Source organism: Artemia franciscana, chromosome 11 (genome assembly GCF_032884065.1).
Source record: "Artemia franciscana chromosome 11, ASM3288406v1, whole genome shotgun sequence".
Taxonomy (NCBI): Eukaryota; Metazoa; Arthropoda; class Branchiopoda; order Anostraca; family Artemiidae; genus Artemia; species Artemia franciscana.
This window is the reverse complement of record NC_088873.1, coordinates 28951709-28964455: the sequence shown is the minus strand read 5'-3', so window position 1 is coordinate 28964455 and position 12747 is coordinate 28951709. Positions and strand designations below refer to the sequence as shown.

General features: G+C 34.3%; 1 protein-coding gene across 1 annotated transcript in view; it reads left to right on the top strand.

Annotated features, from left to right (window-relative positions):
• The window catches only part of LOC136032588 (voltage-dependent calcium channel subunit alpha-2/delta-3-like), a 195981-nt gene that overhangs the window by 119087 nt on the left and 64147 nt on the right, over positions 1-12747 (top strand). The window contains 1 exon segment of the mRNA XM_065712857.1: positions 8969-9040. Within this exon segment, the coding sequence (XP_065568929.1) occupies positions 8969-9040 (72 nt within the window).

Genomic DNA, 12747 nt, shown 5'->3' with positions numbered 1-12747 from the left:
AGTTCGTTTATTTTCCCGTTAGTTTTCACCTGTTTTCACTTTATAGTTGTGTTATCTCTTAGCAGTTCTTTCGTTAGTTGAGTTATGGTTGTGGTATATATGTTTTATCGCTCGTATAGTTGTGTTATTTTCAAATTATACTCCATAATAGAGAGGCTCCGAACACCCAGCATTGTATATTAAGCTCTGAATTTGACGTTTTTTCTAACGTGACCAGATTCGTCCTGCGCCCTTTTCATTGAATTTTTTCCCCCATGGCATATTTCTCCAAGGAAAGATCCTCCCACATAGCCCCCTCCCTCAACCCTACCCCCAAAACCAAAAAAATCCCCCTGAAAACGTCTGTACACTTCCCAATAACCATTATTATATGTAAAAACTGGTTAAAGTTTGTAACTTGCAGCCCCTCCCCCAGGAACTGTGGGGGAGTAAGTCACCCCCAAATACATAGTTATTATGATTTTCGACTATGCTGAACAAAATGGCTATCTCAAAATTTTGATCTGTTGACTTTGGGAAAATAATGAGCGTGGGAGGGGGCCTAGATGCCCTCCAATTTTTTTGGTCACTTAAAAAGGGCACTAGAAATTTTCATTTCCGTTAGAATGAGACCTCTTGCGACATTCTAGGACCACTTGGTCGATACGATGACCCCTGGGAAAAAAAAAAAAAAAAACAAAAAACAAAAACAAATAAACACGCACCCGTGATTTGTCTTCTGGCAAAAAATGCAAAATTCCACATTTTTGTAGATAGGAGCTTGAAACTTCTACAGTAGGGTTCTCTGATACGCTGAATCTGATGGTGTCATTTTCGTTAAGATCCTACGACTTTTGGGGGGTGTTTCCCCCTATTTTCCTAAATAAGGCAAATTTTCCCAGGCTCGTAACTTTTGATGGGTAAGACTAAACTTGATGAAACGTATATATTTAAAATCAACATTAAAATGCGATTCTTTTGATGTAGCTATTGATATCAAAATTCATTTTTTTAGAGTTTTGGTTACTATTGAATCGGATCGCTCCTTACTACAGTTCGTTACCACGAACTGTTTGATTTATGCCCATTCCGGCTCTTATGTAGACCCCATTGGGCCTTAGGAAACGCTCTCCCATTCAAGTTTCTTCGTGTATAGGTCAAAAATTTAGCAGGTCTTCCAGCTTTGTGGTTGGGACTCGAGAACCGTGTTATCTTTTAGAGTTTTTCTCAACTTTTTTTCTTTTTTACTTAATAACGATACTGTTCTTATGCAAGTAAGTTAAATTTGCCTTCCTCCACTGGATTGACAGCAATCTTTGAAGATGAATGTTTGATCCTGATACTGATTTATACCCAAGCCGGCTCTTATGTAGACCCCATTGGGCCTTAGGAAACACTCTCCCATTCAAGTTTCTTCGTGTATAGGCCAAAAATTTAGTAGGTCTTCCAGCTTTGTGGTTGGGACTCGAGAACCGTGTTATCTTTTAGAGTTTTTCTCAACTTTTTTTTCTTTTTTACTTTTTACTGTGATCATTGAAGAAAGTCAATTTACAAAAAAAAAAATGTTTCCGGCCAAAAGAATTATTTGAAAGGAAAGTGAAGTGCCATATTGAAACCCAAGACGAGCACAAATTAATTTCTATAATTATTAAAACTTAAAATGGATAGAACTTACTGTCAATGAATAAATGACACAAAAACCAAAATAAAAATAATCATTTCCAACATAAATATACCCAATATGACTACAGATGAATAAATGAATCTTAAAATCAACCAAAATTAAAACGAGTAATCGATTCAAACTTGAACGAAAAGAAATTACCAGAACAGCGCTTGAACGGCCTCGGGGTCATTGGCGTTTTATTGAAAACGGTCGGTATCTTAAATAGTTTGGTGCTTATATGTCATATTTTAATAAAAAAAAGACCAAAATCAGAATAATTATCAAGATAATAGGATAGATGTAATAAGAGTAAATTGTTTGCTTGTAAGTATACTGATTGTTTACTGTATGTAACTAATTAAAAAAAAAAACTTTTTTCCACAAATAAGCTTTTCAAAGAAAAGTAAAGAGCTTTATTAAACCAAAAATGAGCAGAAATAATGTCAGATAGCTTTCCAAACATAAACACACCACAAATAACCGTCAATAAATAAATCAAACCCAAAACAAATGGAAATTACAATAAATAACCGAGTAAAATTCAAAACAAGCAAAAATTAATATGAGTAATGCTGACAACCCCCATGGCTTCTCAAGACCAAAACTTAATTTCTACTTTACTGTAAACAAAATATTCGTTAAATTTTTTCACTTTTTTTACTCTAATAAATAAAATATTCTTGAAACTTTCAGAAATAAATGTCAGTATACATACATATATTTTTGAAAAACTTATTTTGTGGAAATATCTTTTTCAATTAATTTCTGTTCTTTTTATTTTACTACTACTACTACTAGCAGCTCACCGCAGCACCAAGCCGCCTGTGGCCAACACAGCTACGCAGGCTCCCCTTCCATCCCAATCTATTGAAAGCCTCACTCTTTACAGCCTAAAAGAAAGTTCACATTTCCTTCAAATATTTTCTTATGACATTCTTCCACCCCAGACATATTTTCCAGTGCCATATTTGACCATTGCCATCACTGTATCTTCCAATATTCTAATCTTGGCAGGCAGACTTATCTTCCTATCCTTCTGATCTTTTGTTAACTGTGAAAAAAAACATCCGTCTTTACTAATAATACTACCAAGGTAACTGGAGCTGCCCACACGATCAATCTTTTCGTAGCCCAACGCCAACTTTTCATCTTCACTAATTCCTAGCCCTAGTGACTTAATCTTCTTAACATTAATTTTCAAATCTATTTTAGTACCTTGAACCCCCAAAAATCACTAAAAGTTCATTCAGTTTGTTCACACTTTCATCTAGGATGCTTAAATCATCAGCATAATCTAAGTCCAGGAGAATTTTTCTTGTCCATTTGGTTCCGTGGTCTCCCATTGCCTTTCCTGTGCTCCTTAAGACAAAGTCCATCCAAATGATCCATATAAATGGGAATTGAACACAACTCTGCTTAACTCCTGATTTAATACAAAAAAAGCTGCTAACACCTTGCCACATTTGTCCTCCTATAGAGGATCTTCCCACAATGGTTTTCTACGCCACCATGCAATTTAACCCATTACTGGGAGAAGGTTTGTAACTCATGGGACGTCTGGATATGCCGCTGTGTCCTGTTGAGTGTACATTTGAGAGGTCTACTTCCTCCTCCACCTGTGTCTATTGCCCTGGGTGAGGGTGCTCAAGTTTTTATTATAGACCCCCCCCAGGGGCAAGATCCCCCCTTGGACCGAGCCTCCTATGGAGGTACCCTATACGTCTGCAGGGCGTTCCCCTATCGTCACCTAGGGACATGCTGAGTATTTGGGAGATACTCCTAAATAGCAGTAGACTCATACAGCTTTTTTGGGGAGGGGCGGGGGGATAAAGAAAAATTGGATTAAATATCTTAGATTAAGTTTGGAAAAACCTTATGTGACGAATTCCTCTGCATTGTGTGGGGTTAAAATTACATATGAAAGAATGGGCTGTTAAAAATGACAAGTGATTTGACAAAAAAATATACCCATAAAATGGGAACCTGACGAAAGAAAAATTATTACGAAAAGAGACAATTTCAACAGTAGTATATATATAAAATAAGACAACACAGGTGACCAACAACTTTATAATGCACACGTGCGCTTAAAATTTTAGGTAGACATTCTTTTTATCTCAACATTTTCGATAGTACAAAATGTATCTGAGCTATTTTTTTTTAGTTTTTAGAATTTGGAATCTGCCGATGATCTAAAGATTTAGCAAATGCATGTTCCTGAGTGTGGAATTTTTCTTTATTCTTGTGGCTAATATGTTGTCACTCATTTACTAATGTCAACATAGGACTAGTAAAATAGCAAATTAGGAATTTACTATTTTGGTCATACAGATTATGTATTATCCAAAGTCCATAATTAGCTGTTCCTACCTGATTTAGTGACAATTGATCTAAAAGTAGATGCAAGTAGAATTTAAATATCCACCTGATGAAAACCCCCAAAAGCAAATAATTAGCCTCTGAAGGGTTAATGATTGATCTTCCCATCCCCTACAACTGGTCTTGGGTGTGGGAGTTAATAAGCAACCCCCTCAAAAAAATTGTCTAATCAATACTATTGTTATATAACGGCTATTATTATTGAAATTGCAGCGCACAATAGGAGAAAATGGGACATAACCATAAATGTTGGAACTGAAGTCGCAAGATGTATGTCTTTTTATGCTGGGCCTGTATTAGTTCCGTGTTACACAAAAAATTTTACCCATCTGTAGAAGGGTTTAGGGCTAATTTTTCAGTATTTTGATTAATTCTTAAAACAAGGTGACCTAATGATAAAAGCGAGAACTTACGACTCAATGCAATTGATGTGGTTTAATCAAACAAATGAAACTGAGTAAAAAAACAAAAATTATAACATGAAACATAGCTTACAAGAACTAAAAATTACATATGGGTGCATTGATGCGAATAGGATACAGGATTATTGCCTCAACCCCATCCTATATTTTGGAATTATTAAAAAAAAATGGAGTTTTTTCTGTTAGCTAAAGTGTATTTTATATATTTTATTTTTGTTCACTGCTTTATAGAAATTAAACCCGTTTTTTCTTCAATCTAATTTCGTAAATGAAAAAGCAGTGTGGTCTAAGAAATTATTTACGGAAATACCATTTATGGTAATTTCAATAAAATAATACCTTTGGAGAAAAGTAGAGAAACTTCAATATTCTTTCACTGAGAGATCTCATCATAATAAAGATCATAATAAAATCATAATAAGATCATCATCATAATAAGATCTCATCAAAGATCTTATCATAATAAATCCATGCAGTTGCACCTGTGGACTGTAGAACATCAACTTAGCATTCGATTTTGAATTGTATGGCAGATTTTTATCTTACTTCTACCATATATCAAGGGGAATTGGAATAAAAGAACTTTTATCTGTAATAATTAAATATTTTTAAATGTTTGTTCCCAGTCTACAGTTACAGCAGTTATTAAGGAAACCTTTCGATCACAGAAAAGAGCAACATTTAGTTCCTTAATATAAAGTCCCTCGTATAATCCCATATATAGCCCTAATGATATATTTCATTATTTTTGAACACTATTATATGTGAAAGCCTCTTTGTTCAAATGAGATTTATGTAGTTTTGGTGATGCATTTGATGATTGATGGTTGATGTAGTTTGATGATTGATTTGATGCATTGATTTGATGATTTGATTGCTTAATTAAATTTTGCACCTCTTAAAATTCACCTGAAAATTAAAATATAATGACACTATCAAAAAGTTATTTCTATGCTCTTTGACAACTTAGATACATTTATACTCTTTTGATTTATTTAAATTTTAAGAGCAAAAGCAGTAATAGCAGTAGCCCCGCAAGTTTCAACTTGATACTCCCATTCGATCTAGATATATTGCTTACGTTTCTCATTGGCAATCATACATTAGATTTAGTTGTAAAGCAACGTTTAGTTTTAAAGCATAATGGACAGATTACATAATTGTTGGGGGGTGACATACGCAATATCCCTAGAGACATAGTTACGGGACCGTTCTACTATGCTGGACAAAGTAACTGTCTAAAAATTATGACTGGATGTGTTTGGAAAATGAATGACTTTGGAGGAGGGCTGCTTGCCCTCCAGTCTCTTTTGAATCTTAAAAATGGCACTAAAACCTTTTGAATTAGTAACACCTCCGCCTAAAAATTTCTAGAAAGCTTACCCTTAATACTCTTAATAAAAAATAGTTGTAGCAGCATTAGTACTATGCGCATAGCACCTTTGGTTTCATTAACATCCCCTTCAACACACGCAGAAAGTTTAACCTTAATACCATGAACCCTTCCTCAAGTATTTTTGATACGTCCTCTAAACAACCTACCTGGGCATAGTGTGTTTGGATTTAGTTCCAAACAGGTTTAATGTTCCCCTAAATATTTCGCCTTAATACCCCTGGTTTTAGTAGCAGCAGTAGTAGTACTAAAATCAAAATTAATAGTAGTAGCCTTAGATTTAGTGGCAGTAGTCGTAGCAGAAGTGGCAATAATTGTAGCAGTCGCAGTAGTATCAGTGGAAGCAGAAAGAAGAGGATGCAAATATTTCCTTTTTGATTAGTTCAAAATCCCCCACAAGAAGTTCGTTTCAACTTCAAACACCAAAATGTTCCTAACATATTACAGTTACATCCTTTTGACAATCTACATATTGACGGCTTGTTATGATTAAATTCATCCCCCTCCACTAAAAAAAGATTCTCGAAATTTTCCCTTCAAACCCTTAGGCATAATTGTAATAGTAGTCGTAGCAGTAGTCTTTTTAATTAGCATTAATAGTAATAGCGTTAGTGCTAGTATTAGCAACATTATTACATGTAGTTGCAGAACTACAGGTAGTAGTAAAATACTTTACATGTATTTGCAATAAACGTAGTAGTTGAAGAAGTAGTGGTAGTGAATGTCGCACTGATAGAAGTATTAGTAGTGGCGTGTACCTATTGGCTTTTGGTCAGAACTTTTTCGTCAATTTTTGGTCAAGAAATTTTTCGAGAGAATTCTCAGTTAGAATAGGGGTGTCTGGGAGGCATTTTCTTTGCAGAGGGAGGGATATTTTCAGTGGTAATAAATTTTCATGGAGGGTTATTTTATGGAGGGAAGAAATTTTCCATGGAGGGGGAGCCGGATTTCTCATAATTATTTAAAAAGGATCAGAACTTAAATAAAAGCAACAATTTAATAAACTGAAAGTAAGGAGCAACCTCAAAACTTAAAACGAACAGAAATTATTACGTATAGGAGGGGAGATTCCCCTTCTCAATACCTCGCTCTTGACGCTAAAGTTTGAGTTTTTGCCCCAAGTCTTTTAGAAGGACTCCTGAAACATAAGGGCCGTTTAATTAGAATAAGAAGATCCCTCCCTCTTTCATGGAAATTCCCCCAGAAAATTCCATTCTAGCTTAAAATTACCCCTGTGAAAATTCTTGCGGACGATTCTGGGTGAAACATTATTCTTAGCGCACTTTTTTTTTTGGAAAAAACTGTAATGTCTGATTATTTTTAAAATCATGACAAAAATCGCTTCGCCGTGGAAAAGTTTTCGCACAGATATCGCGCCCCCTTGTAGAAAGTTGCTCCCACAGAATCTTTCCCCTGGAGAGTTTATCCCGTCAAAAACTCTCCCATAGAGAACTTCTCTCATTGAAAATCCCCCCTCCTACAGAAAGATAGTCTAGACAATTCCAAGCCGTTAAAATCTCTCCCCAGATAATCCCCTTTACATCTCTACATGTAAAACTGAGCCGACATAAAGAAAGTTAGGCAAATAAAAAGAATTTCGTATAAGAATTCTTGCAAATTCCCCCAGTGTAAAATTTTCCCTGAAAAGTTCACCCACTGGAACTTCCATCTTCACAGAAAATTCTCCCTGTTGAGAATCCCCCAAGAAGAAACTTCACCTCTCCCCTCGAAAAATGTCTGTATACTTCTCAGTAAGAAATACTATATATAAACAATGGGCAAATTTCATGAATTACAAACCTTTAACCGGGGATTGGGGGGGGGGGGGGTCAATTTGTCTCCACAGGCATAGTTACTGGACTTCTCAACTACTTTGAACAAAATGGATGTCTCAAAACTTTGTTCGGACGACTTTGAGGATAAGGGGGTGGGAGCTAGTTGCCCTCCAATCTTTTCAGTCGCTTAAAAAGGGTACTATCACTTTTAATTTCCTTTCAAAAGAGCCCTTTCGTTATATTTTAGGATTATTGGTTTGATGCGATCACCCATGGGGAAAACAAAGAACAAAGAAAAAAAAATAACCACCCATCCGTGAACTTTGTTGTGGCAAAAAAAAATACAAAAGTCCACATTTTTCCAGATGGGGCCTTAAAACCTACTGTAGAGTCTTCGGATACGCTGAATTTGATGATGTGGTTTTCATTAGGATTCCTTGATTTTTGAGGGGTGTTTTTCCAAACATTCTCAGGTTCTTAGCCTACGACGGATAACGCTAAACCTAAGGAATTTTACATTTGGAATAAGCATAATAAGAGGATTCTTTTGATATATATATTGATATCAAATTCTGTCTTTTAGAGTTTTGGTTACTATTGAAGTGCATCGCTCCTTATTCACAGTTTGTTACCAAGCACTGTTCGGTTTATGTTATTTTTTATTTCATTTATCGCGACCCTGAAGCTTGAGCATCAGGCGATCCCGACCCTGATGCTTTAGCAACCTTTGAATGTACACATTTTTAATCCACTATTTTATTGAAATAGTCTTTTTATGTTATGTTTTGTTGCAGTTTTTATTTATTTGTTTTAATGCGCGTCAACGTCTTTTATTAAAAAGAGTTATGCTTTATTCTTAATAAAAAAGAGATTCAGATATCAAGAATCAATACAACCAGGCTTGTTCCTTAACTGTTTATCTTAATTAGGGTTTCTTTGGTCCTGGAATTTTGATTGAATTTTCTACAAGATTTTAATGAATTTAGTGGGGCAAAAAAAAATAATTGGAAACGACATATTTTTAAATGGAAGCAAATAGATTGAAGTGGCTGATAATATTACAGAATTTTGTAGCAAGAAGAAATGGGAGCCGTCGAGACAAATATTTATGTTAATATTTACAAAGAATAGTTGAAAGACTTGGGATTGAGTTCAGTTTTCTTGTTTTTTTTTTGGGGGGGGGGGTTGCCTTTACCTTTGTAGTCTATTTCTGTAAGGATTAAAACTAAATATATAACATTATCTTCATGATTTCCAAAAAAGTTCCAGCTCTGGAAATGAGTGACTAAACTTAGACAAAGACTGTCATTCAATTATTATAGATTCTAAGCAAATAAAATATTCTGAATTTCAGATGCGTCGTGAAATGATTGAAAAAAGAGATGGTGAAATGAATATGAGGGTTAGAGTTCACATTGACTCCATGGTAAGTAAAATAAAATTATGATATTGTTTTCAATTTTTTTTCTATTGTTTTCTCTATTTTGGTGATCAAGTGGCAGCTAAGGTATCTAGAGGGCTTGGTCTGATTCGGTGTCTGAGAAATCAGTTACCTCGTTCTGCTCTTTTAGCTCTTTATCATTCTATTGCCATGCCTTAAATTTCTTATGATTGTGTGATATGGAGTAATGGATTTTATACAAAATTTAATTGTGTTCAGGTTTTACAAAATAAAGTTATTAGACTATTAGGAAATTATGTCCACGGTGAAAATGATACAGTTAATTGTTAAAGGGAACTCATGGTTCTGTTAGCCAACTTCATGATTATCAACTTTCTATTTTTGTATTTCATAGTATTTATGGTTTGTCCCCTAAAAGTTTTCGTCAAATTTTTACAAGGAGTTCTTCGTATTACAGTTATGAGACTAGAGATCTGGGTGATTTGGTATATGAGTGTCGCAGCTCTCGGAGAACAAGTTTTAGTCCCAGGTTTGCTGGACCAGTAGTATAGAATTCTACCAAGGAGTATAAGGTTATCAGAAAATGTTAGCCATACTGAAGAACCATCTTCTGGGAAGAGATTAAGTAAATAATATAAATGGGATGGCTTATTGTCTTGTTCTTTAAGTAGGATTTGTTCTTCTTCTTCTTCTTTCTCTCTCTCTCTCGCTCTCTCTCTCTCTTTCTCTCTCTCTCTCTCTCTCTTCTTTATTTTCCTTTTTTCCCACTTTTTGTCTCATTTCATTTATTTTTTTTTGTTAATGTTTTTGGTATTGTTGTTTATTCAATGTTTATCAGCCACTGCTAACAAGTCTTTAACTTTCTAAAGTGGCTGATGTGGTTCTTTTGTAAATTGATGATATGTATAATAAAAGTCGCTCTCTCTCTCTCTCTCTCTCTCTCCCCCCCCTCTCTCTCTCTCTTTTCTTTTTTCTCTTAGTTTTATTTATATTTGGGGCTTTAATTGTACTGTAAGACATCTGTGCAAACCGAAGACATAAAAAGAAATGAATTGGGTATTTTCCAAAATAAGGGAAGAAAGTTTTCTTTCTATTTAGCACTGCCTATAAATTAAGCGACTTATTGTCAACATTAAAGCATCTCGCTGTCGCTTGTCCTCTAACCGCAGACTTTTTTGTGCTTCATTTTCGTTTGCGATTCGTCCTGATTCTCGTTGTCGAATGTCTTTGAAGTGTTCGTGGGATTGAGATTTCTTCAATATCATCATAACCTCAGATTTGTTGCTTCAGTCATTTGGATTGATCTTGCCGCGTTGGAGGGTCCAGATTTTTGAATGAAATATCTTCTATTGGATTTTGTATATTGACATTGAATTTGAAATTGATTGCTCTGGAATTGTGTCACATCAAATTCTGGACAATTGATTATACAGGTTGTCGTTCTTCCACTCACGCATCATTTTCAACGATTGTGAATATCGGGTTTTTAGTTCATTCTGTTGGCATATTTGAATTTCACGCATTTAACACATTAATCAATCCAAAACTAATTACAAAGATGACAATTTTTCTTTCTATTTCTATTCATTTCAATTAATTGACGCCCTGTAGTTTAATCTAAATCGATTGACTGAAAAAAAAAAATCCTTTTCCACTTTCTATTAAGTTATCGTGATTTATGTAAATGAGGCATTTTTATTACTCCAGAGCCCTGTGAATTATGACGTCATCCAATGAAATAAGCCCTTTCCCCGTCTTATCCAATCATAGGTCCGGTAAGATTATCCTTGGAAAAAAAAATTAATTTTTTTCCTAAGGAAAAAAGAAAAAAGAAAAAAAGAAGAAAAGTTGTGAGCCATCTAGATCTTTTTTTTTCAGGCCGTAAAATGTAACTGTGCCGAATCTTCAAACCGCAAATTTTGTTGTCCTTCATTTTTTGCAATCCCTCATAATGCTCGTTGTTGCATGTCTTTAAAGTTTTTTTGGATTGATATTGACTAAGTTTCATCATTACCTTAGACATTTTTCCGATTGCTTTTGCTTTAGTTGTTCTGACTGGTCTTGCCGCGCTGGATGATCCAGGTCATTTAACAAATATCCCTTCTAGATTTACACTAAATTCTATATTGTTTGACCGGAAACTCTGTCCCATTGAATTCTGGACATTTGACTGTCCAGGTTGTTGTTCTTTCTACGACGCATAATTTTCAATAATTGTGAATTTATGTTTCTTGGGTCGTCTTCTACGTAAAATTCAAATCACACTTTCAACAGATGAAGCAATCGAAAAGTGACTACAATATCTATGGAGGTACATAGATAATGTTTAGGGAGTGCATAGAACTGTGTCAACCCTGTTACTAGGATCACAATTGTACATTTTTTGGAGGGGGGGGGGGGGTTAACTTAAACGCTTAACTTAAAAAAATTCTTTAGTATTTCCCTAGTTTTTTCTGATTTCTACAAATTAGCCATTTGTATCGGTACCAAACCCTGCAAAGAATAACGTAATTGGTTAAGATGAGCCCCTCTCCTGAACTTAGACTATAGGGTTGATACAATCAACCCTTGGAAAAAGCGAATTTTCTCTAAGTCGTGGACGTTTTTCAGAACGTTTTTCAAGCCCGAAATTGTTAGTATGCTAATTTAAAAAAAAAAAATTATGTTTTCACCAAAAAATAAGACTACACTAATTTAGTTAGAATTTTGAATATTAAGAAGAATAAGTAAATTTGGAACCACGAGAAAGAATCTAGGATATAAAATTAAAAAGATGTAATAAAAATAAAGAAACATGAATATGTGTCGTCTTGAAACAAATATGAGAGAGTCAAAACCCTTAGCACTGAGTAAATCAAGAACCCGTTGTTGAAGGCCAAAGGCACAGGCAACGGGAGAAACATGTGAAGAAGTGAAATATCTTTGAAAATATGGACCTAAAAATCAACTTTTTGAGTGCTTAGGTACTCTCCCTACTCCTTGTTTTCTTAAAAAAAATCCAATTACCTCCGTCATAGTAGCTGTATTTGTAATAATATTCTATTATTGTTAGTTTTATTAGATAAACGGTCGGCAATAATGGTTTGGGTTTTAAGGGTTAGATACATTTTATTTAAGACAGACTTGCCACAGCCTACCAGTATGTCTCTTAAGACTGAAATACTATACAAAATAGGCATCAATTATTATCTCCGAGCTTGAGCTTGATAACAATCCGGCCCTTTTTTGGCCTGCAATTATTGTTTTGTAGAGGAAAATAACAGAAAGCGGAACTTTGCTCTGATGTGTCTTTTATGTTACTTCAAAAGGAAACCATAAATTTTAGAGTTGAATTTTCTATTTTGGATATAATAGTTTTACTGTTCTCAGACATGTTCAATCTTATTGTATTGCTTTAATGAATGTTGCATACTTTTCTACAAAGTATGTTTAACCCTTTTTCTAAGATTATTTACATGTTTTATGGTAGAATCTTTACAAACAAACTAAATTTAATGACTTTTACATATTTATAATTAGCAAAATTTCAGACTCTGTTGATATATATATTGTATATTTTTTCTAAGTTTTAAAATCTAACGGTTTCAAAATTTTGTCTTTTAGAGCTCTGGATTCCAGTCGGAAGGCTCAATCTTTTTGTTGCAGTTCATTACCATGATCTGTTTGATGATAAAGGATAAATTAAATAAATTATAAATTTACCTTTTATCCATTATAATTTCATAAATGAT